The sequence below is a fragment of the Pyxicephalus adspersus genome, chromosome 5 (genome assembly GCF_032062135.1).
Source record: "Pyxicephalus adspersus chromosome 5, UCB_Pads_2.0, whole genome shotgun sequence".
NCBI classification, from domain to species: domain Eukaryota; kingdom Metazoa; phylum Chordata; class Amphibia; order Anura; family Pyxicephalidae; genus Pyxicephalus; species Pyxicephalus adspersus.
In genome coordinates, this window is record NC_092862.1 from 82325538 (window position 1) to 82352195 (window position 26658).

Genomic DNA, 26658 nt, shown 5'->3' on the forward strand with positions numbered 1-26658 from the left:
CTTTAAACCTAACCAAACAAAAATGTATTTTATTTTGGATAAAGCAGGTAAGGGTTAGCTTTAAATTGTCATGCGAGTCCCTATTTAGGTAGATAAGTGATGGGAAATCTCTCCAACAGAAACCCAACATATTTTTAACAAAGAACTATTTTTCTGTTAGTGCTTCAACATCAAGTAAAAGCTGACAATAAAATATATCTAAAACATTTAGCCTCCATTTTTTCACAAGTCATAATAATTTCACACTTATTTTTACCAAGAGCCAAGTCATGTTTCTCTTTAAATCAGTTAGGAAAAAGGTTTCAGCTAAGTAGTAACTCTAAAAGCTCTTTACACCCCCTTCGGTGAAAAAATCTACAAAGGATTAAAAAAAAAAAAACAAAAAAAAAAAAAAACTAGGGACCAACACCACAACCTGGCAGAAATTGATACAGGAAAGAAGAAGTAGTGGTGATCCATACATTTTGTTGAAGAAAAAAAAAAAAAACAAAAAAAAAAAAAAACTGTAAAATAATTAAATGATTGTTCTGCAGGCTTTGCAGCTTGAAACATTCCTTTATGTCTCTACTTTCCTTACCCCACCTCCTCATTTTTTCAGTCATGTCTGCATCCCTTTCTCGATGTCAATACAAAATGTACATTGTTTCTCATCTTCCCAATCATCTAAGTCTGTAATGAATGTAATCTATTATTTACTATGTGTGTATACACACACATATAAATGTTCTGTAACTTGCATAGTTGTCCATATCAAGAAGGGTTTAGAGACATTTATTATCTGGTAGTTACTATTTGTAAACATATAATGATAGATTTCCTGTATGTACCATTTTTTTCTAAAAAGATTAGATCAGAAGCAACATGCCGTTAATTAAATTCTTGACGAAGGATGGGTGCAGGTTGTCCAACATACACAGAATGTTTAAATTGATGATAATATTGGCAAGGTCAAAGTGTATGGTTTAATGAATATTTGAAAGCGGAATGAAACCTGCAACACACACCTGTCTCTGTTCTATTGCAGGGCACCATCTTCTTTATTCTTTTCCTGGAAACGATCTTTAGCCATTATAATTGTAACTTACATAAGATGTAACTCCAGCTTGCCTGGTTATTTATGCTTGGCACATGCAGGGGAAGCTGGGATTGCCGGGTATCTTGGAAGACAAAGCTAAATGCCACATGCACAGCTCAGCTTTTTATACAGATACCCAGAGCAACCAGGCAGATAAGAGAGTTTATTGCAGAAGAGATGTCGCCTGTCCCTTTCTGCAAAAATTACCTGCTTGTGACTTTTTAAAGGGGAACATTAGTTTCACATTAAAGAAGGCCAAACCAGCACTGAAGATAAAATACACAGTGAAAGACCATCAATTGCAACCATCCTGAGACAGAAAAAAACAGTGATGAGACCAGCAAGATAAAAAGCCAGTCTCGCAGCAAAGGCACAGATGGGTTGCCGGTTACTGTTCAAAGCAGCATTTTAAAGTTTAACAGAGATGTTTGAAAAATGTATTACGCACAAAACTTTACTTGTTTCCTTATGTCCCATTTGCTATATATATTTTACCAAGTTTGTAATTTTTTTTCCATCAGAAAACCTGTTAGTTTTACTACTGTTGTGCCCTGAGAAATGTAGTCCTAAAGTTGCATACACACGTGCAATTTTTGTCGTTGGAAAGGATCTTTCACGATCCTTTCCAACGACAAAGGACTACACGATGCATGAACGGTGCTGTACATACAGCACCGTTCTGCTCTATGGAGAGGGGAGGGGGAGAGCGACGGAGCGGCACCCTGCTGCGCGCTCTCCCCCTTCCCTTGCATTAGGATCGCTCGTCGTTCATCGTTCGTGGATCGGCCAGGACGAATCCACGGACGATGAACGGCGCCGACTGAACACACGCCAGATTCTCGCCCGATATCTGGCCGATGCCGATTAGCAGCTTAAGTGTAGTCAGCGGTGAAATGTCCTGTCACTGGTGGTAAGGATGAATAGTCCTTTTGAAGATGCATAGTCTTCCCTATCACCTGTGTAGGAGGAAGACAAAGTTTCTTCCTATTTATCAACACATGCTAGGATTGTAATAAAAACTGGGGTACCCCTGTGCTCACCAGGAGTCAGGCAAAAGTATTTTTGGCAAATCAGACTTTGCATCCTTTTGCAGCTGACGAAAACTTCTAACTCCTGGTAAGTGAGCATAGCCAGAGCAAACTAAAATGGATTTTTCAATAGATTAAAAAAAAAAATTAAGGATTTTAGCAAAGAAATAATAAATAACATGGGTAAAACATTTACAGCACTTTTGCAGTAAGACAAAGAAAAACTTGTTGGATAACACTGAAAAACTATAGAATAAATGCTTGAACAGTTCCTCCTGTCTCAATTTGTCCCATTTGACAATAGATCTCGGGGAAGGAAAATAGTAATAGTTAAGACAAAGTGGGTGAGGGGGCGATTCCACAACAGGAATGGAACAAAATCGTGGAGCAGTGAGCTACCCACGGATCCCAGGTAAGTTCAAAGATCATGCACCATTATCCAGTTTAGTTTAGTTTTTACTGGAGTCAGCGAGATAGATAGCTTTGCTTTGTGTATTTTGGCAAGGGCAGGACAATCTTACTCAGGAGTGCACTTTCTAAACTAGGAGAAAGGGAGGTTTGAATCATCTGTGAAAAAAAGGTCAAAGATTATTTTCCAAAATTCCTTCACAATTGGGCAAGACCACTAGATATGCTCCATGTCTCCTACATTCTCACAACCCCTGAAGCATAGGTCCAAGGACCTTGGGAAACTCCGGGCAATCCTAATTGGGACCAAGTACCAACATTAAGACAGACTTTAGATACATTGTGTGCTACTTCGATCCACCCCTCCAGCTCCCATGATTGCTGTAAATCCTTTTCCCATGCCTTCATATATGGTAGCTTGGAGGAGGGGGCTGACAAAACGGAGTAGAGGACCGAGATCTGTCCTGTAGAATCTGTCAGCAATTTACACGTATTTCCAAATGCCGTTTTACAGTAAGAAGGATTAAATTTACACATTTTAGAGTTTATAAATGATTGAAGTTGGGCATAGAGAAAGTATTCAGAGGGGGGCATTTCCTTATTTTGGACTAGGCGGTGAAGACTCAGGATTTTTCTACCAAAAATGAGATCCGTAAAAGCACCCACACTATAAAAGCAGTGATTGCGCAACCACTCAAATTGGTGGGGTGACAAGCTCGGTTGAAACTCATGATTCCCCTAAAGTGGAGCAGGGGAAGTGTGGGCCCAGCTTATGCCTGGGTGTTTTAGTCTATCCCATACTGGCACGGCGTATTGAAGAGCAGGGTAGGTGATCTTAGGTCAAGTACGGGAAGGTACCCACATAACAGAAGCTACTGTTGACATGTAGTTGGGTTGAGCTTCTATGTCTACCCATTATGGTTTGTTGAATAGTAGTGAGGGCAAACCAAATTGAATAGAAAACTTGGTGACATATGACTTGAGGCTTAACTAAAATATGTTAGTTTTCAGATATCCAGTTAAACCCTGGTCCGCAATTCAATAACCTTACAAATGTTTTTACCAAACTGGGGGCAAACATACTGCCTCAAACTCCTTCTACTGAATATTTATAATAATGTCTGGGTAACACAGGAATTCCTCAGTGTTTTGACCAGGCTTTGTAAACACCCTGCGGTGACCAAATCAGCTTTATTTTACAGTGTAGGAACATCATGGAGAGAGTTTGATAATGAACCACATAGAGGAGTTTCTGCTAGAAAATTTTTTTATAAGTGATAGTCAAACAAATTTACTCTCTTTTTATGAGGAAGTAAGTAAACAGGTAGAAAGTGGAATAGCAGTTGATATAGTGTACTTGTACTTTGCTAGAGCATTTGACACAGTACCCCACAGACGGTAATATGCAAGTTGGGGTCATTAGGTTTAGAAAAGTCGATCAGTAAATGGATAGAGAACTGGCCTAAAGACCGCATCCAGAGAGTTAGTTAGCCTGTTAGTTAGCAGTCACCTGCGTGGCGGGCACAGGGGTCCCAACCTGGCAGTAGCTTGCCACACAACAACCTCACCTCCAGAGGCTCTGGAGAAGACCAAGCTACTGCTTAGACCCGGTGCACGTCTCCACACTCGCACCACTCCCGTGCAAGCTGTAGCGCCTCCTAGTGGCCCTGTCTCCCTAAAACGTGACAGATATAACAGCGTGACTTCAGCCATAAGGTGACCTTAGATGACTGCCTGAGAAAGAAGCTGGAAACTATCCAGGGCAAACTTGTGCCCTCTGCTTTGCAAGAATAGCAAGATGCTGGCCAGTGCTCTACATCCCCAACGCGAATGTGCTTATCTTCCACTTGTAACAGATCAGATTGGCCAGAATCAACATCAAGTGGAAGCTATAGCTGCTCCCTTTTGTAAGACTTTCAATGGATCTGTATATTATTTTTCACTATGTGTCCCCAGGAGATCTTACTAAAAAGAAAAAACAAACCAATTCTATCTAGCCAACTTCAGCACACCTTCTCTGCCCTCTAATAACTGTGAAGCTCTAGAGGCTCCCATTTTGATAGAGGAATGATCGAGGGGGGATAGCTCCATAAGACTAAATCAGAATTTCACGGGTCTGCAAATAGGAAACTCACACTGGAATGTAGAAGCATTTGCAGATGTCTTTTTGTTCTTCATCTCAAGCCTCGAAGCCTCTCAAGCCTTGTCTAATTTACAAATAAATTATTCCAAATCAGAAGCTATAAATGTTAGTCTCTTGCAGCAACTTCTGCATTTGTTCAAGAGGACATTGACTGTGCTTAAATATTTGGGCGCTCTTCCTGAAAACCTCAGGTATTTTGTTTGAATTTCCAATCCCTTTTCTTTAGATTATGATCTGATCTTCAAATCTATAAATGTGCTAAGAGTACTTTTACCTGGTTTGACTGCATCCAAGTTTTAAAGATAATTGCTCTGCCCCATCTGTTATTTTTATAATCCCAGCTCTTTCTTCAAATCTAACAGTTCCTTATTTTTCAATTTCATTTGAGCCAGTTCACATGATCGTCCACGGAGCAGGCTAATATATCTTACTAAGGCAGCGGGGGACTTTGGTATCCAAGATTATTTTTCATACTATGTGGCGGCACACCTGACCAGAGTGGTAGACAGGTAGATATGTAAAATATATATAAATTTATATGTCGAAACAAGTGACTGAATCACAGGTTACACCAGCATTGCTTCTAATGACAACCTCATCCTATATTATATTATTTTTATGCATGTTGCCAGTGCATAGTTCACTGAAAAAAAAAGATCATAGATGCATGTTAATCAATCCAGGCAAAATAACTAATAAGAACCCTGTAGAATAGACTAATGGTAGTTCCACTTTCTTATGTCACACAATATTTGTGCTACTGCCAATCATGCCTGATTTTCCAGAATTAACTACAGTAAAATTAATTTTTGTGCACATGAGCACAATAAATCCACATTTTTTTACATATAAAAGATGAGATTATTTTTAATAAATACCAAACATGTCAAGCTGACAAACTATGATAGCTAAAATTGTTCCTATGTGGCTTTAAAAATCTGAACACCTGATCAGTTTAGAAGTGAAAGAAGAGATTCCGCTCCCTCCTGAATGCCTGCCACTCATGTATAGGCAAGGGCTTTTTACAATAATTTGCTTTGTTTTTTTTCATATATAACAATATTTTGAGTTTTTACTTTACTTCTTTACTTACATTATTCACAAGATGAGTGCCAAGCTATGATATTGTGGAGTGATAGGTTCTCTTTATAGTAACATCAGGGATCATTTGGACTTTTCATGTCTCCTCATGTTCTGTCCTTTAACAAATCCAGTACTTTTGGTGCTTGATCTGTTTTGCAAATGTAAATCTGACTGTCATGTAACAGCTGTGAACATTGAAGTACTTTGAGCAAAGTGCTTCTAGAACCACTACCCAGAGGCAGGATTGGGTATGTGATCCCTCGTCCTGTAGAAGAAGGTAAGCAAACTTCCAGCTGCCATCATAGGTAGGAGTTTGTTTACACACTGATATTTCTGCATGTCACAATACATTACACTTTATGTTTGTCCTGTTTTGTCGGATTACTAACCTAAAATGAACTTTGGTGGGTCACCACCAATCAATTTACTAAACAAACCTACCCTTTTGAAGTTTCAAAAGTTTTTAACGCTAACAATAATTAAGACAGAAAAACAGAAATCAACACTTTGAACAGCCATGCTTTGCTGCAATTACAGCTATAATTATATTGGGTATGTCACCTATTAGCCTAGCACATCTAGTTAATGGTAGTTTTGGCCAATTTCTCAAGGCAAAAGTGCTCCAGCTCTTCAAGTTGGATGGGTTGTGTTGGTGTACAGCAATCTTTAAGTCACATCACAGCTTCTCAAATGAAATTATATCTGGGCTTTAACAAGGCCATTCCAAGACATACATGTTTCCCTTTAAACCACTCCAGTTAGTTTAAGAATTATGTTTAAGGTTTTTGACTTGCTGGAAGGTAAACCTTTGTCCTGGTTTCAGATATCTGGCAGAATAAACAGGTTTTCTTCAGAACATGCCATGTTTTATTGCCATACATCTTTCTTTCAATCTTGACTTTCCTGTCTCTGCCAATGAAAAACATACCCATAGTATAGCGCTATCACAACGCTTCACTGTGGGAATGATGTTCTCAAGGTGATGGAAAGTATTTTTCTGTGATGGCCAAAAAAATTAAGTAAAATTTTAAACTAGTTAAATTTTATTCTTATTAGAAAATCTTCTTCCAGGTTTGGAAGTTTGTGGAGTCCATCACATGCTGTTAGGCAAACTACAAACATTTTTTTTATGACCTCTATTTGAAAAAGCCCCACTCTGTGAAGTGTACCGTGTAAAGTGGTCCTATAGTAATATACTCCCATCTATGCTGTGGATCTTTCAAGCTCCTTCAGTGTTGTCCAGCCTTGATCTAAACTTCTCCGCAGCTTTTTCTCCTAATCTGTTTAGAGTGATCTTTAGTTTTCATGTTGCTTGCTGTGTTGCAGAGTCAGGGGGCTTTCATAACTTGTCTTTTTACTGCATGTATACATCATGTGTCAGACAATTCGACAATTTTACTGCACATGCATGTTATAAAACTTTTGAATTTATTTGGCTTGACCGGATCATATTTAGGGATTTCATAGCAAAGGGGATATATACAAATACACTGGGAACTTTTATAATATTTAATGTGCTTCAACAATTTAGACTATACAGGCACTGTATGACAGTGAAACAATTAAATCAATCTGAAAATAAACATAAATTAAAAGTTGAAAATTGTTCCTGTGTTTGGTGAAAGGAGTCTGGTTCCTTTCCACTCCATGCTGATAAACATATAAATAAACCCCCTTCTGAAAGATCATGGATACACAATGTCAGTCAGTGCTATCCCTCTTTTCACTTGCGACCTCTGTCTCTTCAATCTGAGGTGATTGGACTATACAGCTACAGAATACAATGCAAAGACCTTCAGATGGAATGAATGTTAAGTGTCAAAAAGGAAGGAAAGGCAAGGCAGGGTCTGAGCTTCAAAGCAATGGCCTAGTGACAGTCTAGCAGAAAAAAACTGCATATTATACATTTAATATATTTTTGTGTAATAAAGGCGATTTAATTTGCTTACAATCATATTAAGTGGGTAATAAATCCATATGCACAAGTATATATGTTTTTAGGGATGCTTTTGTGTTTTAAGTCTCTTTAGACTGTGCTCTGTTTATGTTATGGGGTAACAAAGAATACATTTCCTCTTAAAGAATGTGTTTTTGTTATATAGCAGGAAGCTAAGCAAACAGGGAAATTGACCAAATATGTAAGGTAGCATATATAGTTATAAAGCAACAAAACTAAGTTAAAACTGTCTTGCCAAATGTAAAAGGCAGCAAAATATGTCTATAAAAATACCTAGGAAAGAACATTACCCATAATGTTGTACTTATAACAGAATTTGTAGCATAAGTGTTCAGACCAAACACATTTTTTGAGGAAAAAAAGAATAGCATTTAAATAGAATATTCATTTAGAATAATCATTAAACAAACCATAGCCAACAAAAAAAGAAAAGTCCTGTTTAAAAAAGTCCTTCATTTATTGTATCTTTACCATCAATGCTGACTAGAACAGTTTTGCACATTATGTTGTCAATACCTAGGTTCCCCATGCAGTAGCTTTATTATATTATAGCTTTAATTAATATATTATTTTACTTTCTAGTAATTAAAAATTGAAAGTTGGGATGGGGAGGATGTCATGGGACAGCAATTTAAACCCTTCAAAAACTATAAAAAGGTTTGGCTAAATCTCTATATTACATATTGAGATTGTATGTGATTTGTAACCAGGGGAAGTATTTTCCTTGAAAGCATATACTGACATATTGATCCCTCCCTTTCCCATTATTGATCAACAGAATGTGATACTGCCTAGTCACTGCTCAGTGATAAAGGTGGATTGAAGTGGAGGATTGAACCTGGCTACTGAGAGAAAATTAAATGTCAGGGGTGGACCTAAGCAACAGGACTGAAGAATAACATGAAAAAAAGGCAATGCATTATAGGCATTTTAAGGCATTGATGTAAACATTATGCTTACCATAAAGAGTTTCTGGTGTAAAAGGAAAACATGGTGTAGGTGAAACAGCCACATCAGTTTCATTTCTGTTTCCTGGATAACTGAAATTTTTACCCATGACATCATCTTCTTGGTAACTAGAAAATATTTCCTGTAAAGTAAAAAAAAATGTATGTAAGGAAACTGTATATGAAAATGTGAAAAAACTGAAAATGTATATAAAGGAAACTATATTGGTGCAATAAAAATAAAAATCCCTTCCCACCTGTGATCTGAATATTAATGTTTTTCAACACCACCAAAACCAGGAGCCAACACTTTAAGTTGAGGAAACAATCAGATTGGTTCCTAATCACAAAATTACTATTTTAACATCCACAGTAATCACAAGCAGGCTGTAGCCTCTGTAGACAATAGCTATCAAACAGCAGATGAATGCTGACATTTTCTGAAAGTAATGTTCATCCTGCTATTTATTTCACATAATATTAATTTGGCAACCAATAATAAAACTTTCACAAGTTATTATATGATGAAAATGAACCAAAAAAAACCCCCCATTTATCATTACATTTTTATTGTAATGTTATTGTAAAGTAATTGACACTGCTGCTGCCAAATTTGACATGGGAGTTTTCAGGTATCAATGATATCTGGTCACCAATGTTTTTTATATGACATCAAATCTGTAAGTCTGTATTTTTCTGTGTATATTAACACAGAATGTTGTACTTTTCTCACTAAAATACCACCTATATTTATTTATGATATAGTAAAATTTATTTTTTTTTGGCCCTGTGATGAGATTTTAATTTAATTGGTATACAAGTCATAGCTGCAGCAATGTTGCCAATTTGTCAAAATAATTTAGTAAAATCTCGTTTCTCATTTTTTCCTATGGTGACATGCATTTGTTGTAGTGGAGAATACACATGGTTTAGGGATACCTCTCTAGATGGTAAATGCTCCATCCTTGTAAAAGATCTGGATATGAACTCGTCTTCAGGACACCTCTTCCATTCATATCTTTTATTTGAGGTATTTTCATATAAACCAAGACTTTGCTCTCTGCTGCTGGCCGATGGTGTATTGGGTTTTGAGCCTGTGTATAGGAAAATATAATTGTCCCACTAAGTACGAAATGTCCAAAAGTACAGCGTAGCGCAAGAGCATCATGGTCAGTGAATACTTACATAGTTACATATTAGGTTAGGTTGGAAAAAGATATGTCTATCTATATTTCAATCCCTAGGGAAATAAACATACCCAGATATAAAACCCTATAAGACATAGTTGGTCCAGAGGAAGGCAAAAAAAATACCTGGTACAATTTGCTTCAACGGGGGAAAAAAATTCCTTCTTAAATCCATGAGGCAATCGGATGTTCCTGTTATCTACTTTAAAGCCTTAATACCCAGTTTTATCTGTGCTTCTAGAAAACATCCAGCTTTTTCCCAAAAGGAATCTATGGTAGTTGCTGAAACTACTTCCTAAGGGAGCCAAATCCACATTTTCACAGTGAAGAATCCCTTCCTTATACGGCGCTTAAACTTCTTTTCCTCCAGACACAGTGTGCTCTCTTGTTCTTTGCAACGATCCCAAAGTGAATAATTGGGAAGAGAGTTCTCTATATGGACCATTTATATATTTATACAGGGTGATCATATCCCCCCTTAATTGTCTTTTCTCAAGGGAGAATAGATTCAGTTCAGATAATCTTTCCTCATAGCTGAGCTCCTCCATACCTTTTATTAGTTTAGTTGCCCTTCTCTGCACTCTCTTCAATTACACAATGTCCTTTTTGGGAACGGTTGCCCAAAACTGGACTGCAGATTTCAGATGTCGTCTGACCAATGCTTTGTACAGGGGCATGATTATGTCTCCATCTCTGCAGACTATTCCTCTTTTTTTACAAGAAAATACCTAATAGCTTTAAATATTGCATCTTGGCATTGCATGCTGGTATTGAGTCTATGATGTACCAGAACCCCCAGATCCTTTTTCATTTCTGACTCCCCCTAGACAGTATAAAGCATGCATGTTGTTAGCCCTCAAGTGCATACCTTTACATTTATCTATATTAAATATCATTTGCCACTTTGCTGCCCAATCAAACAGAACGTCCAGGTCATTTGTAAAGATGTTAAACAGTAAAGGTCCAAACACTAAACCCTGGGGTACACCAATAATAACCCTGGGAAACAATTTTTTTTACTTCAATTTTTACGCTTATTTACACTAAATTAGGTATGCTGATTCTGAAAGTGCAGTTAGTTTTCTTCTATCACGTCAGTTTTTTTCTCTACCGCTTATATTAATGTGATTACTGTAGCATGGATTTGTATAGGCCATTCATTTACACGCAAGACAGTATAGTCAGAGGTTTTGCGCTGCTCTACGACATGATCTTTCAGATCATGTCTGGCTCTGCTGTTTCCCATCGTTAGTGCCTAAACAACCCTGATTCATTTTGTTATATCTGTGGCAGTTTCACTATTCCCAGTCAAAGGGCGAACATCAGTACATTTTTAGAACAAGCCTATTTGGCATATTTCAAAGTTAAACTTGGTGATCAAGATAAGTCTGGGGCTCCTCATAAGGTGTGCAAACAGTGTGTCGAGGGTTTACGGATGTGGACACAGGGAACAAGTAATAAAATGCCATTTGGTATACCTATAGTTTGGCGAGAGCCAGGAGATCATTACAGTAACTGTTACTTTTGTATAGTGAAAACTTCAGGAAAATAAATGTATATAGAGTATCCTATTCTACTATCGGCTATACGCCAGTTGCTCATTCAGATGAAATCACAGTGCCGGTTTTGGTTACACTAACCTCACTCTCGAAAAGAACATGATTATGGTGATGAACTAGGTGACAACAATGATGAAGAGTTTGAAATTGAAGAGGACTCTGTTCGTGAGATTTGATGAGCATGAGTTGAGTGATTTGGCACGTGATTTGGGTCTATCGAAGAAGACTTCAGAACTCCTAGCATCTAGACTGTGTGAGAAAACTTACATGAAAAAGGAATGAAAGTATCATACTTTCAGACCAGAGAAATTGCATTTCTGCAGAACTTTAGAATTGAAAGTGGCTTTGTGTATTGACATAACATACCTGGTTTAATAGAGGAATTGTGAATTCCAATCTATAACTCAACTGAATGGCGACTATTCATCAATAGCTCAAAGCGAAGCCTAAAGTGTGTCCTCCTTTACAATGACAATATATTTGGGTCAGTCCCAATTGGCCATTAAGTTTCTCTTTGTGAAGAATATGCAGACATAAAGAGAGTCATTGAGTTGTTGCAATATCACCAACACAATTTGGTCATCTGTGTTGACCTTAAAATAATATGCTTCTTTCTTGGTCAGCAACGCAGATACACCAAGTATCACTTTTATCTGTGCATGTGGGACAGCAGAGCTTGTGAGAGGCATTGGGTGGAAAAGTACTGGCCTCCAAGATCTGCCCTAAAACCAGGTGATCCAAACATTCTACATGAGCCACTTGTTGATAGAAAGAACATTATATTCCCGCATCTGCACATGAAACTGGGTCTGATGAAGCAGTTTGTTAAAGCTTTGCCAACTGAAGGAGACTGTTTCAAGTACCTCATTTTGGCATTTCCTAGCCTGTCATTTGAAAAAATAAAGGACGGTGGTGTTGAGGGTCCACAGATTCGGCAGCTCATCAAAGATGAACATTTCATCAGGACAGTGTCAGAAGTCGAAAAGAATGCTTGGTTATCATTCAAAGCCATTGTCAGGGACTTTCTTGGAAACACACATGCAAATAATTAAATGTAAAAAATAAATGTAAATAAAAAAAATGTCATAGAGTAACAATAAATCCTTTGTATGAACTAAAGAAATTCAAATTACCAGTACAAGCAGGTTAGTATTTCATTATTATTTCATTGTATGTAAAATTTGTATGTTTTTTGACAAAAAATCGAGGCTACCCTGTATCATAAAAACTGGATGTGATAGCAAAAAACTGGGGTAGTTTATGGATTCACCACCCAAAAATTAGTAAAAAAACAAGTGTAAGATCTAACTAAAAAAAAAAAAAAGAGTTCCCCAGTGTAACTTTAGACCATTCAGAGTATGAACCAATAATTACTACTCTCCGGATGCGGTCTTTAAGCCAGTTCTCTATCCACTTACACATTGACTGTTCTAAACCTATTGACCCTAACTTGCATATTAACCGTCTGTGGGGTACTGTGTCAAATGCTTTAGCAAAGTCCAAGTACACTGTATCAACTGCTACTCCACTGTCAACCTGCTGACTATCACTTATAATAATATTTTCTAGCAGAAACTCCTTTATGTGGTTCTTTATCAAACTCTTCAGGACCTTTCCAACTATGAACATTTAACTAACAGGTCTGTAGTTACCTGGCAAATAACTGCTCCATTTTTGAAGATAGGAACCACATTGGCCTTACGCCAATTTTTGGGTACCATGAAATAATGGCTTTGAAATAACTGAACTCAGCTTTTTGAAGACAGGTGGATGTACTCCAAAGGGTCCTGGTGCTTTGTCAACCTTTATTTTGCCAAACTGTTTCTCAATCATATCAATTTTGAGCCATTGTGACTCATTTAAGGCAGTGACATTGCTATTATGGAATTTGGACTTTAGCTCTGCCATTTTCCTTAGTGTACACAGCTCAAAAAAGTGTTTAGTAAATCTGTCTTTTCTTTATCCCTAGTTACCAACCCAGAGACATCCTTTAACCCTCCTAAGCATTCTAATTCTGTCAGTTTTTTTACGCAAAAAGTGATACTATTTTTTTTGCATAGAAATTTTTGTTTATATTGTGGGCCTGTAAATCTTAGGATTAACTCCCGGGTATGATAATTATATTTATTTTTTATATTATATTCATAAATTATAATATAATACATAATTATGAATAATAATTTTAAAAAATAATGAAATAATAGACAACAATGTATTCTTAAAATAAAATATAAAATAAAAAATGTACTTTTATTTTTATATTATGTTGTGTGGTGTTTTTGTACTGTAAAAACTATTTAAAAGCAGATTACATTCCGGGTCACCCCCGGAATTTGCTATTGCTGCTCGCATCTGCAGTGAGATGTGAAGCACAATGCAGAAGTACTGCATTGTGCTTTGCATCTCACTGCTGATGCGAGCAGCAGCATGGCCGGGACCTGGGTGGTATTTATTAGCAGATTACTCATCAATTTTACATTTCCCGCCCGGAAGCGCTGGAGCGCGGGGCAAAGGTAAGGGGGGTTATTAAAGTTACCCCGAGTGTGACTCGGGATTACCGCTTTTTGGATGTAAAAGCCACCCCAAGTCACACTCGGGATTACCGCTAGGGGGTAAGAGGCCTACATGCTCAGATCTGATCTTTTTGCTAATAATATATTTTAAAAAAAAGTTTGGGGGTTTGCTTTACTTTCCTTTGCAATCTTTTTTTTAAGTTTTGCACTATTTATCTCCTATTTACATCTTTTGTTATATTCTTTATAGTTTTCAAAAGATAAAGGTGATCCTTCATTTTTATACTTTTGAAATGCCCTTTTCTTGTACCTTATGGCTTTTTTACCATCAGCTGTGAGTCACATAGGTTATAATTTTAGCCTCCTAAACTTAATACCCATCGGAATATATTTTTCAGTGTGCTTTTGTAGAACAGACTTGAAACATTCCTATTTCTGTTCTGTGTTCTTTGAGGACAATATTGTCCCCCACTCCAAGTCACAGAGAGCTGCCACCTAAGCGTTACACTGAGGTCTAGATTTCTGTACCAAAAGTGATCCACTGTTTTTCATGAAATTTTTTTTTAAATTGTAGACCTATAACTTACAGAAATATGTCCGAACAGGAGTTCTAGTAGATAATATGAATATAAAAAATGTTTGAAACACACAATCATGTAAAAAAAAAAAAATTACTTTTAATAAAATTAAAGGAAAAACACAAAAATCAGCAATGTAAACAAATCATAAATACTGAAAATACTGAAAAAGCGATAACTCTGTATATTGTAAAGTACTACATTATTCTAAAACACCTCCGTAGTGTGGCAATTTTTAAAACTTTGATTGTGTATTTATTGGAGTTTGTTTTGAATTATTTTGTATTTGATTGGATACGGGAGTTTGTATCCAATCCAATACAAAATAAGAATTTGAATTTCCAAGTTATTTACTTTTATTTTTTTTTTATTTTTTTGTATTGGATTGGATGCTGGAGTTTGTATCCAATCCAATACAAAATGACAGTTTGAATTTACCAGGTATATACTTGGTAATTATTTGAATTATTTTGTATTGGATTGGATACGCAAGTTTGTATCCAATCAAATTCAAAATATAAATTTGAATTTCCAAGTTATTTACTTTTATTTTTTTTTTTATTTTTTGTATTGGATTGGATTCCGTAGTTTGTATCCAATCCAATACAAAATGACAGTTTGAATTTACCAGGTATATACTATATTATATACTATATTGTAATTATTTGAATTATTTTGTATTGGATTGAATACAGGAGTTTGTATTGAATCCAATACAAAATGAATGAATGAGTTTCTATTTGAATTTCCAACACACGCACCGACGTCATCACGCACGCAGGGAGAAGCCGTCCGGTTTTTTTTTCTCCGCCGGACGGCTTCTCCCTGCAGAGATCATCCGGCGCTGGAACGAGAAGGACGTGGGACGATCAGCGGGACCAGGTAAGAAGCCGGCTGGCATCTTGTGTTCCGCCGGCCGGCATCTTGTGATCCGCTGGCCCCGACCGGTCCCGCTGGCACCCGACGAAGGCACCCGACGCTGGAGAGATCGGCGGACGATGATCGATGGAGGACGACGCTGGATGAGCACAGGGGGACCAGGTAAGGATGTGAAAAATCTCGGGCTTAACCATCCTTGCAATTTTTTTTTGCCCGAGCGAAGGTCGGGCTTAACTGCAAGGAGGTTAAAAATGGAAAATTTGCTTATTTTAAATGTTTTTATCTCTCCTGTATTTGCTTGTTTACAGCTTAAATTAAATGAATCATATTATGGTCTCTGCTACCCAGATTCCCTTTTACTTGCACATTTGTTATAAGCTCTGCATTGTTAGAAAAAACTAGATCCAGCAGAGTATTATTTGTAGTTGGGGCTTCTATAAACTGTACCATAAAATTATCTTGTATTAAATTCACAAATTTCCTCCCTTTTGCTGTTTCTGTATTGCCATTACTCCAGTCAATGTCAGGGTAGATGAAATCTCCCATGATTAAAATGTTTCAACTTTGGCTGCTTATTCTATCTGTGCTAGTAGTTGATTTTCTTTTTCTTCCTTAGCACTTGGGGGTCTATAGCAAACCCCAATAAATAATTGTGTATTGTTCATCCCCACATTCAACTCCACCCATAATGCCTAAACCTCATCGCTTGTTCCATCAGCAATTTCTTCTTTCATATTCACTTTCAGATCACTTCTCACATACAGACAGACACCACCACCCTTTCGTTTGACTCTGTCCTTAGGAAAGAGAGTATAACCTGATATATTGACAGCCCAATCATGCGAAGAACAAAGCCAGGATTCAGCAACTAAGTCATAATGCTCTTCACTTATTAGGGCTTCCAACTCCCCTATTATCAGTTACTTCTATAGAATGAAAAAGGGAATGGTTTTAAATTAAAATATCTTAAGTTAAGAAATCAAAACAATAGGAATAGAAATATTTTTAAAAATTTTTTAAAGCTAATTTGTCTAGTATTCGATACATATAGCAATTTTATTTTAAACCCAAAAAACAACAAGGCTGTATTTTTTCATTTCTGGCCCTATTGCTGTTTCAGAGGGGCAGTAAACCTGCTGGTGTGTCTCCACAATTCAGAAGCTCCGTTATGGGTTTGAGACAACTAAAAGCTGTCACACCCCCTCTTCACTGACACAGGGGAAACAAAAAAGGTTGACCAGATCTAGTTCAGCCTTTTTTTACTTACTTGCAGGCAAATAGGATTTTTGCGTGATGGAAAGCGTACAGAAGGCATCATAACCAATAGGACATTGAGAAAGGGTGGTGCTACATATGAACTCAACCCACTAGCAGCAGTCTCTGCATTGCTAGCTGGCATCATGACCTGAGTGACGTGTTAGGAATGCCACCCATGTTGTGGACAAGTAGCGCAGTGACATTAGGCAAAAGGATGGAGGACCAGAGACGGAGCATGGGTCAGCGAGAGCAGTAGCAGTGTGTGGCCTCTGGTCAGCCATCGCTAGGGAGACCACATTGGTAAGTGTCATGGAGAGCTGGGTGTAGTACATCGTCAATGCCACCCAGAAGTGTGTAATACAATTTTCGTGAATGGAGTACTGACAGGTGGCAGCAACAGCAGAAGGAGGAGGCGGTGGGCCCTGAGAAGGAGGCAGGGACCTCATTGGTAACTGGCATCTATAGTTGGGTGTAGCCCATAGTCAGAAATGTAACAGTACCAAACTGTCTTCTTTGGTAAATAGGAACAGGTATCAAACACTAAAATATCTGTATTTATTTTTTAGTAGGACAGAAATTTCACTGTACCAAATGGTCTTCTTTGGTAAATAGGAACAGGTATGAAATACTAAAATATCTGTATTGGGGGCTCCCCGATGTTTGCAATCTCGCCTAACTCACACAGCAGAAGCTGCAGAAGGTTGATATTTATTTGCAATAATTTCATTACCATTTCTATATGGAGTCCACTTCTGGTGAACGTTTTCTGAGCTGCATTATTGGGAAGACTATCAAAACTGGTGAAGCTGTGCGAAGAGCAAGGCTGTTTTATGCGCAAACAGTTCTAAATGTAGAACCAGCGGAAGACTCAAGAGGCCAAGAGGTTGAAAGAGGTATAGTAGAAGAAAGATTCTGCATCTTCAGCACCAAAAGCTGAGCTTTCCAAAAAACTTCAGCAGTTTTGTGTCCTACAGCAAAAGAGAAGAGAAAAGGCTTTAAAAGAATATGATGTTACCAGCCATTGATTTCTTGTGAGATAAGAGAAAACAAAGCCATGATCTCTAAATGGGTCATTCCTAAAATAGGATTGGTGCTAGGAGACGCCTTAGCACATACACACTTTCTCCTCATTGTTTTGAGAACCACAGAATAATATAATATTTGTTTTTTTCATGTATCAGCTTACTGGTAGGATTCATAACAAATAATTCACATTTGAAAGGAAGAGAACTACTCTAATAATGATACAGTTGTATGCCTGCTTAAATACTTCAGAAAGTCTTGGCTAGTTTATTTGTTGATTTTTTTATTAGTACATTTATATGTGGGGAAAAATAAGCACAAAACAACTCAATGTGTACTCTATTTTTGGGTGTCAGCATAGTCTGTTAAAATGTATCATTGTAAAAAGTGTAGCTACTTTGGTTTATTACAACTCTTTAAAATATTGGGCATTTTGTACAATACTGTACATTTGTCCATTTCTAAATAAACTGCTAAATGTAGTTAAAAAAAATATCTGTATTTATTTTAAAGTAGGACAGAAATTTCACTGTACCAAACGGTCTTCTTTGGTTAATAGGAACAGGTATCAAACACTAAAATACAGTGGTACCTTGGTATAAGTCCTTAAGCTGTCCCAGATCCTTGGACCTATACCAAATAGGACCTATACCACATAGGACTTATACCAAACACATATTTTCCATAAGAAATAAAAGGAAAATGATTATTCCTATTGTTATTGGCATAATATACATTGATGGGACTGTATGAAATAATTTAAACACTGCTTAATACTAAAATACATAAATACAAAAGCAATTAGATGAAATAGATGAAAATTTAACATCGCTTTACCTTGCTGAGAAGAGTCCAGTGCCTACTAGGATGGTGCTGAGAAGGGAGGAGGAGGAGAGGTTATGTAATTATTCACAGAGAGTTATAGTGCAGGTTGTTCACTGAATGGTAGCAACTGGCATACTGACACTCATGGACAGTCGTGGCTTTGTCTCAAGAGAGGTAAATAAGGGTAGTGCGTGGTGTTATGACTTATTTTGACCCATACAAGTTCTAGCACAAAGCTTGTATACCAAGCAAAGGTTGTATACCAAGCAAAATTTTTTGTGTCCAAACAGGACTTATACCAAGTTGGACTTATTCCGAAGCGGACCTATACCAAGGTACTACTGTATCTGTATTTATTTTACAGTAGCACAGAAATTTCACTGTACCAAATGGTATTCTTTGGTAAATAGGAACAGGTATCAAACACTAAAATATCTGTATTTATTTTACAGTAGCACAGAAATTTAACTGTACCAAACAGTCTTCTTTGGTAAATAGGAACAGGTATCAAACACTAAAATATCTGTATTTATTTTACAGTAGAACAGAAATTTAACTGTACCAAACGGTTTTCTTTGGTAATAGGAACAGGTATCAAACACTAAAATATCTGTATTTATTTTACAGTAGGCCAAAAATGTAACTGTACCAAACAGTCTTCTTTGGTAAATAGGAACTGCAATTGAATTTTTTAAGCTCTAGTGAATGTACAGTGTGAAAGATAGATGACTAACAGCGTCTTCACTAATACACAATATAGATTACACTAAATTTGCTGACTGCTGACAATTTACCAAAACTGATTAGCTAGTAGCTCTTGTAAAGAAAATGCCCTATAAAACACTGAAGTATGCAGCTAACAATGAACAAAGAAGGCTCCTACACTGTCCCTGTCACACTACAAGACTCTTACTGCGTCTATCCTCTACACAATACACAAGATGGAGTGACTAACCCCTCCCTCCTTCCCTGTATATATATGCCTGTTCTCTGATCTCTCCTTATTGGCTGCTGGGCCTTACTGTGCATCCTGGAAGCAAATGATTCGCTCCCAGCCGTGATTCCCGACACAATTTCTCTATGTTACCGCCCCCTGCTTTTTCCCTTGTTAGTTTGGCGAGAACACGACCTCATGGCAAATTACATGTTCGGTTAGCGAGAAAGGCCTGATTTGCAGCAAGATTGAATGAAAAAATCTGGCTCTCTTATCCCTACTCTGTAGTCATGTCAGAGTGTCACCCAAAACAAGCCTGGCGAGAATTATCCAACATTTGTACATAGTACAGCCTAACTTCTTCCTAAATGTCCCCATCTGCACATTAGTAGATCACTTGGTAAGACCATGCTCCTTTACCTCCCCAGTGGTGATGTGGACATTTACAAAAAAATTAAATAGGTGCTAACCCTTTCCTGCTTCATTCAAAGGGTTATGACAAATGACAGTATATGCAGCTTCAGTTCTACAAGTTAGAGCTTCAGTCATCAATACCTCTTTTTCCCTCTTCCACAAACCTTTTGTGACCAAATGAAACTTGCCCCTGGTTACATTACATTTTGACTATACTTAGTGAAGTGAATACGGAGTGAAAATCTGTCTTCAGTAATAAATCTGTTGCAGACCATATTATTCTGTTGCAGTTGACTAACTGGCTTTTTATAGTGCTATGAAATTTGTAGAAAATGATTTAAAGTAGCTAGCTATACTACAGAAAGATGGGCTTCCTGAAATCAATTTGTAAACAAAGTCACCTTACTCATTATAAGAAACAATTACAACATTGTCATCTGGAACTTAAACTAATGCATTGTTCTCCCCAGTCCCTTTCCAATGAGTTTCCAGCAGTTGTGCCTTCCCGGCCCACCTCTTATCAGCAGCTACAGAATAATCCACTGAACAGATCCCAGAGGAGAAAATAAAGCTGCCTGTAAAATGTTTCTGCCTGAGAGGGCATGTACAGGTGGAAGTGTGTAGGGACGTCATCAACAGCGTGAAAGCTGTGTGTGTGTGTGTGTGTGTGTGTAACCTCTGCATGTCATTCTGCAGCCTAACAACTCACTGTGTACAAACCTTCAAATCTCCTAATCCGTTGGTCACAACAATTTGGGATTTTCAGGGTTGAGGTATTGGAAGAGTACAGTCATGTGAAACAGGGAGGTGTTAGACTTTTTTATGTTGTAATGAAAAAAAAAATTTGGGGAATTGTAAGACACAAGTGTTCCCCACTTCCACATATGTATTCTTTTCTTTGCAACTCTTCTGGAGAAATTAGGGTTCAAGATAAGCAGACAGATATGTGTAACCTACCTTTTGATAGGTAGATTTTTTTAAAATTCTTTTAAATTTTTTTTTTTCTAATGATGCCATTTCGATTTGATTTTAGGTAGGTTTATACAAGTGTCTTGAAGTTCTTTAAATAAATTTTGTTTACTAGTAGCTTTGAGGGTCCCCTGTGTAGCCTGAAACTTTCAAGTTGTTACAACCAATGCTTTAGGATATATGAAGGTTTGAACACGATTTGTTAGGCTGACAGACACACAGCTATCACACGGTGCTGCTGATGACATCATTACACACACACATCCAGGTGGATTTCACAGGCAGTTTTTTGTCACATGTTCACATGCATGATGCTCCTAAAGCATCACCACATTTTAACATTATACGAAGAGTTATTTTTCTTTTTATATAATGAAAAATTTAAGAAGGGGAAATTTGTTTCACATATCCCAGGTGGCTGTGAGCTACTACTTTTGCGAATGCCTGTCATTGGGAATGCTTTACCAGGGGCTTTCCTACAATGTAAAAAGAAAGTGCTCAATCTAACAGGTGCAGTGAGTTAGGCAGTTTTTTTTTCACATTTTTAGGATGACATTTTATTTCATGTGTGGCTTATGTGATGACATTTTAGGCTATTGTGAACTAAGCCTAACTTGGTACACTACATTAATTACACTATTAGACTACTACATGGGATTACACTCTTACCAAAACATGGAACACTAGGAAATTGGATCAAAATGGACAGCACTGAACAGTTGAAGCATAATATCAAGAGATTGAAAAATTGGACAAGCTAAGGGGGCAGGCATTAGGAAGTTGGAACAAAGTATGGGGGGGAAGGTAGAACACTGACACAATAAAAGGGAGTTACTAGATATCTATGGCATAAACTAGGAGCACTAAACGTGCGGTGTCTTGCCCCACCCAATTTTTGGCCACCCAGCTACAGCTTCCCACAACCCAGCCGAATATAATTTCTGGGGAGAACACTGCAATGTAATATTTTGTTTTTATTATTCTTCAACTTTATAATTTAAAAATTAAAATATTGTCACTTTTTCCCTTTTTTTGTCAACTTTTAGGGGGTTTCCTTCATTTGCTCATACAAGAGCCGGAACCAACACTGACAGAGTGGCAGTGGCATGCAGGGTTCACTATTAAATCAAACAAGCACAAGCAGAAATGGCATCTCTAGTGCAAAATTCATATTGATGCCATAATTAAATATTCTAAAAAAATGATTTTCGTCTGTGCATAAGGGCTCACAATAATGTAATAGTTTAAAAAATGTGATTCATGGTTGTGATTGAAAGAGATTATCAGTATTAAACATAAATCCTTTAAAATGCACTTTATAACCCCTCCACAGTTTTTATACCAACTATAAATTTGGCATACTGTTTAAGACATCTATTTTGTGCAAGACAAAATAATGTCTTCCAACAATGTTCACAGACAGAATATTTCCAATAGGTTACAAGTTTACATACACTTTGTTAGCTGTACCTTTAAACCTCTTGGAAAATTCCAGAAAATACAATTAAGTCTTTAGGCAACTGATGTCAAGATCTCATCAACATTACTAAGGCCTACCATCAAACCCACTACCTCTTGGCTTGACATAATGGAATAATTATATGAAATCAGCAAAGAAAAAAAAGACAAGAGAACCCCAGAACATCATCAAAACACCAGATGCCGGAGGAAATCACTAGACAAGTATCTATATACACACAAGTAAAATGGAACTTTTGAAACCTAGGACCTGAAAGACTGTATAGCAGGGAAGAAGCCACTGCTCCAAAGTCACCATTAAAAACCAGACCACAGTTTGCAATGCCACTTGAGAATGAAGATCTTACTTTCTGGAAAAATGTCCAAATTGACACAAAGCACACTATCAATGGTTTGGCAAAATGGCTTAACGACAACATGATAAATGTATTGGAGTGACCGTCACAAAGCCTAAATCGCAATGACTAGACAAGTATCTATATACACACACAAGTAAAATGGAACTTTTGAAACCTAGGACCTGAAAGACTCTATTGCAGGGAAGTCACCATTGATCCAAAGTCACCATTAAAAACCAGACCACAGTTTGCAATGCCACTTGAGAATGAAGATCTTACTTTCTGGAAAAATGTCCAAATTGACACAAAGCACACTTTCAAAGGTTTGGCTAAATGGCTTAAGGACAACATGATCAATGTATTGTAATGACGTCAAAGCCTAAATCGCTGACTGAACATTTTTAGGTCAGAACCTAAAAAATGTGTGTGAGCAACAAGGCCTATGAACCCATCACAGGTATAGTTCTGTCTGGAAGAATGAGCCAAAATTCCAGGAACATGGTGTAAGAAGCTTGTGGAATGCTACCCAAAATGTTTGACTCAAGTTAAACAATTTAAAGGCAATGCTACCAAATATTTCAAAAGTGTACATAAATAGGGATGAGCGAGCAAGATTTGTACGTTAGTTTTACTTGCTTAAATGTTCGGTAAGCGATTCAGGCATTTCTCGCTTACCGAACATTTAAGCAAGAACGGCCTTGTGATTCGCCATGAGGTCGTATTCTCGCCCAAACAAACGAGGGAAAAAGAAGGGGGCGGTAATGCCCACTATTTCTAGCGAGAATGGGCGCTAGGAGCGAATCATTTGCTCCCAGGATGCACAGCAAGGCCCAGCAGCCCAATCAGGAGAGATCTGATCACAGGCATATATACAGGGAAGGAGGGATGGGTTAGTTACTCCATCTTGTGTTCTGTGTGAAAGATAGAAGCAGGGAGAGACGGGGATTGTGACAGGGACAGGTTAGGAGCCTTCTGTATATCTGTATATATACAGATAAAGCAGTTTATCTAGTTGTCCTACTCTCAAAAAAAATACAAATATTTCAGTCTGATACCTCTTCCTATTAGGCAAAAAAGCCAGTTTGCTGCAGAAAAATTTCTGTCCTACTCTCAAAAAAATACAGGTATTTCAGTCTTTGATACTTGCTATTTACCAAAAAAGCCAGTTTGCTACAGAAACATTTCTGTCCTACTCTAAAAAAATCCAAATATTTCAGTTTGATACCTCTTGCTATTTACCATAAAAGTCAGTTTGCTACAGAAAAATTTATGTCCTACTCTAAAAAAAAAAATACATATCATTCAGTGTTTGATACCTCTTGATATTTACCAAGAAGACCGTTTGTTAAAAAAAAAATTCTGTTCTGCTATATAAAAAATACAGATATTTCAGTCTTTGATACCTCTTGCTATTTACCAAAGAAGACAGTTTGGTACAGAAAAATTTCTGTTCTACTATAAAAAATACAGATATTTTAGTATTTGATACCTCTTGCTATTTACTGTTGTTCCTATTTACCAAAGAAAACGTTTGGTACAGGTGCATTTTTGCCCGAATAAGTAAAAGCAGTAGACGAAGGGAAGGCATCTAGCAGGGGGCATACTCCCCGGGAGTCCACCACTGTAGGACACCAGCAGTGGCAAACTGTTGAAGGCAGAATCACAAGTTGTCAAACAGGTCTGAGATGTGTGTCGAGCACCAGTACGCTGGTAGATGTTTTAGGAGGACGGAATACAATTATACAGCCACGTCATGTGGAGAGTATTGCGGACTTTGTCTCAAGGGCCTCAAGTGAAGCAGGCTCTTCTTCTGCAGCAGGCTCTTCTTCTGCAGCAGCAGCAGCAACCAGCACAGCCGTGAAAGGAGCAAAGACAGGAGTTAGTGTGGCTAATGTGCCTGTACCTCCCGACGACTCTACCTTGTTGTTTGACGAAGAGCCTGAGGATCTGACAATGTGAATTTCAGAGCAGGAGGCAGACTTTGAGAGCCTTGGAGAGTGTGGTCAGCACTTTCTGGACGAGGGTTCTGGATCAGTGTCTGTATTTGCAGATATTGACTTAGATGAAAATGAGGATGATGATGACCTTGATGTCACCTGGGAACCACCGGTGTGTGTAAGGGCTAGCAGCAGTTCCAAAACAGACGTGGAGGAAAGGCAGCAGCAGCGGCAAAAGACTGGGGATGAAAGGGGATGCCAATCTGCCTCATGTGAGTCCCTAAGAGGAGACAGAGGAGTGGGCACAAGCACGGAAACAGTCAGAGATGATGTGACCGTGGGGGAGGTGGAGCTGGAGCAGACGCGGGGCACCCAGCAGACACAAAGGCAGGCAAAGAGAAAGAGCAGCGAAGTGGTTGCACGCACCTCTCTAGTGTGGTCCTTTTTCACGCAGGCAGATTCGCAGAGGACAGGCTGGATCACATTCGGCTACAACATCCCTGCTTTCCCACAGCTAGGACAGCTAGGCAACCACGCACAGTGTGGGACGCTACCTCTTGTTCACGGCTCACTGGGTGCCCTTGCATAGCTCAGTGGGCGGTAGTCTGCAAGAGGCATTACAGCACCTGGTACCCCCACCGAGGGGTGTGGTGGGAAAGCATGGGCCACCCCAGTCCTCTCCCGCCTCCTCCTTCTGCATTCCTTCTAGCCATCCACCATACTTGGTCAGCGAGGTGCATGGAAGCAGAGGTTGTGCAAGGTACTGCCCCCTTTGATCAGGCCACAAACGTTGTGAGTCGGGAGCGGTCAGGCTGGAACGATGTCATACCCATCATCTTTCTCCTTGATAATATCCTGCATGGCCTGACGGAAAGTGTCGATAAGAGAGGAGGGGAAAAAATGGGAGAGGAGGATGACTGTGACATTACATTCCATAGCGGACAGCTAGCATCAGGATTTTCAAGAGGAGGAGGAAAAATATGATGATGATGATGAGGGAGACCGTGTTGGCGCTGCTGGACAGGACCTGTTCTTTGTTGACGACAGCAGTTATGAGGAGGATGCCTGTCCTGACAGTAGTGACGTCAATAATTTTTGGGTCAACAGGCTTGAAATTTGCCCGTAGTTGGCGCAGTATGCCATCAAGCTTCTCTCGTGCCCGGCATCCGGATGGCGGAGTGGTCACGGACAACCAATCACGACTGTCACCAGAAAATGTCAATCGTCTCACCTTTTTGAAAATGAGTGAAACGTGGGTTACTAACGACTATCATATCCCCACTGCAGAAGTCACTGATTGACTGTCACAAGTACTCACTGGCCAACCAAGATGCCTTTGTAAACCAACACTGCTTCGGTGCAGGGTCTGTGGCTGCCTATCACCAACACCCTGTCAGCTAAGCCTGCCTTGGTTGAATTTTTCCGGTAGTTATCGCAACGTCCAGGGGTGGCATTCATCGCCAATGTCATGCTTGCTATTGTGCCAGCTAGCAATATACTTTACATTTCTGCTCCTTCCGGGAGGCCAACAAACTGTAGAAGAAAACCCCCAGTACTGCATCACTGATAAGTATCATTGACTTTGCCTAATTTTTCAGCCAAGTATTGTCGGATTGAGGGTTGGCATTCATGTCATCCACTTTATGATGCAAACTAGCAATATGGTCTACCTTCCTACCACTTCCGGCACCACAGACCACAGCAACAGTGCTGGCACACAAAACATCTTGGTCTGGCCCTTCACAAATTTCAGATATTTGTATTACACACTTCTGGGTGGTATTGACGATGGACTACACCTAGCTCTAGATGCCAGTTACCAATGTGGTCCCCACGCTGTCTCAGGGCCCACAGACTCCTCCTCCTGCTGTTGCTGCTGCCACCTGTCAGTACTCCATTCACTATAACTGTACACTTCTGGGTGGCATTCATGATGCACTACACCCAGCTCTAGATGCCAGTTACCAATGCGGTCCCAGCTCCATCTCAGGACCCACTGCCTTCTCCTCCTGCTGCTGCTGCCTCCTGTCAGTACTCTATTCACTAAAATTGGACATTTCTGGGTGGCATTGATGATGCACTATACCCAGCTCTAGATGCCAGTTACCAATGGGGTCCCCGCTCC

The 26658-nt window shown here is 38.5% G+C and overlaps 1 protein-coding gene across 1 annotated transcript in view; it reads right to left on the reverse strand.

Annotated features, from left to right (window-relative positions):
• The window catches only part of TNS3 (tensin 3), a 216767-nt gene that overhangs the window by 42061 nt on the left and 148048 nt on the right, over positions 1–26658 (reverse strand). Inside the window, exons 13-14 of the mRNA XM_072411956.1 lie at positions 9581–9735; positions 8655–8784 (exon numbers count right to left, since the gene is read on the reverse strand). Coding sequence (XP_072268057.1) covers positions 8655–8784; positions 9581–9735 — 285 coding nt within the window. The remainder of the gene's footprint in view (positions 1–8654; positions 8785–9580; positions 9736–26658) is intronic.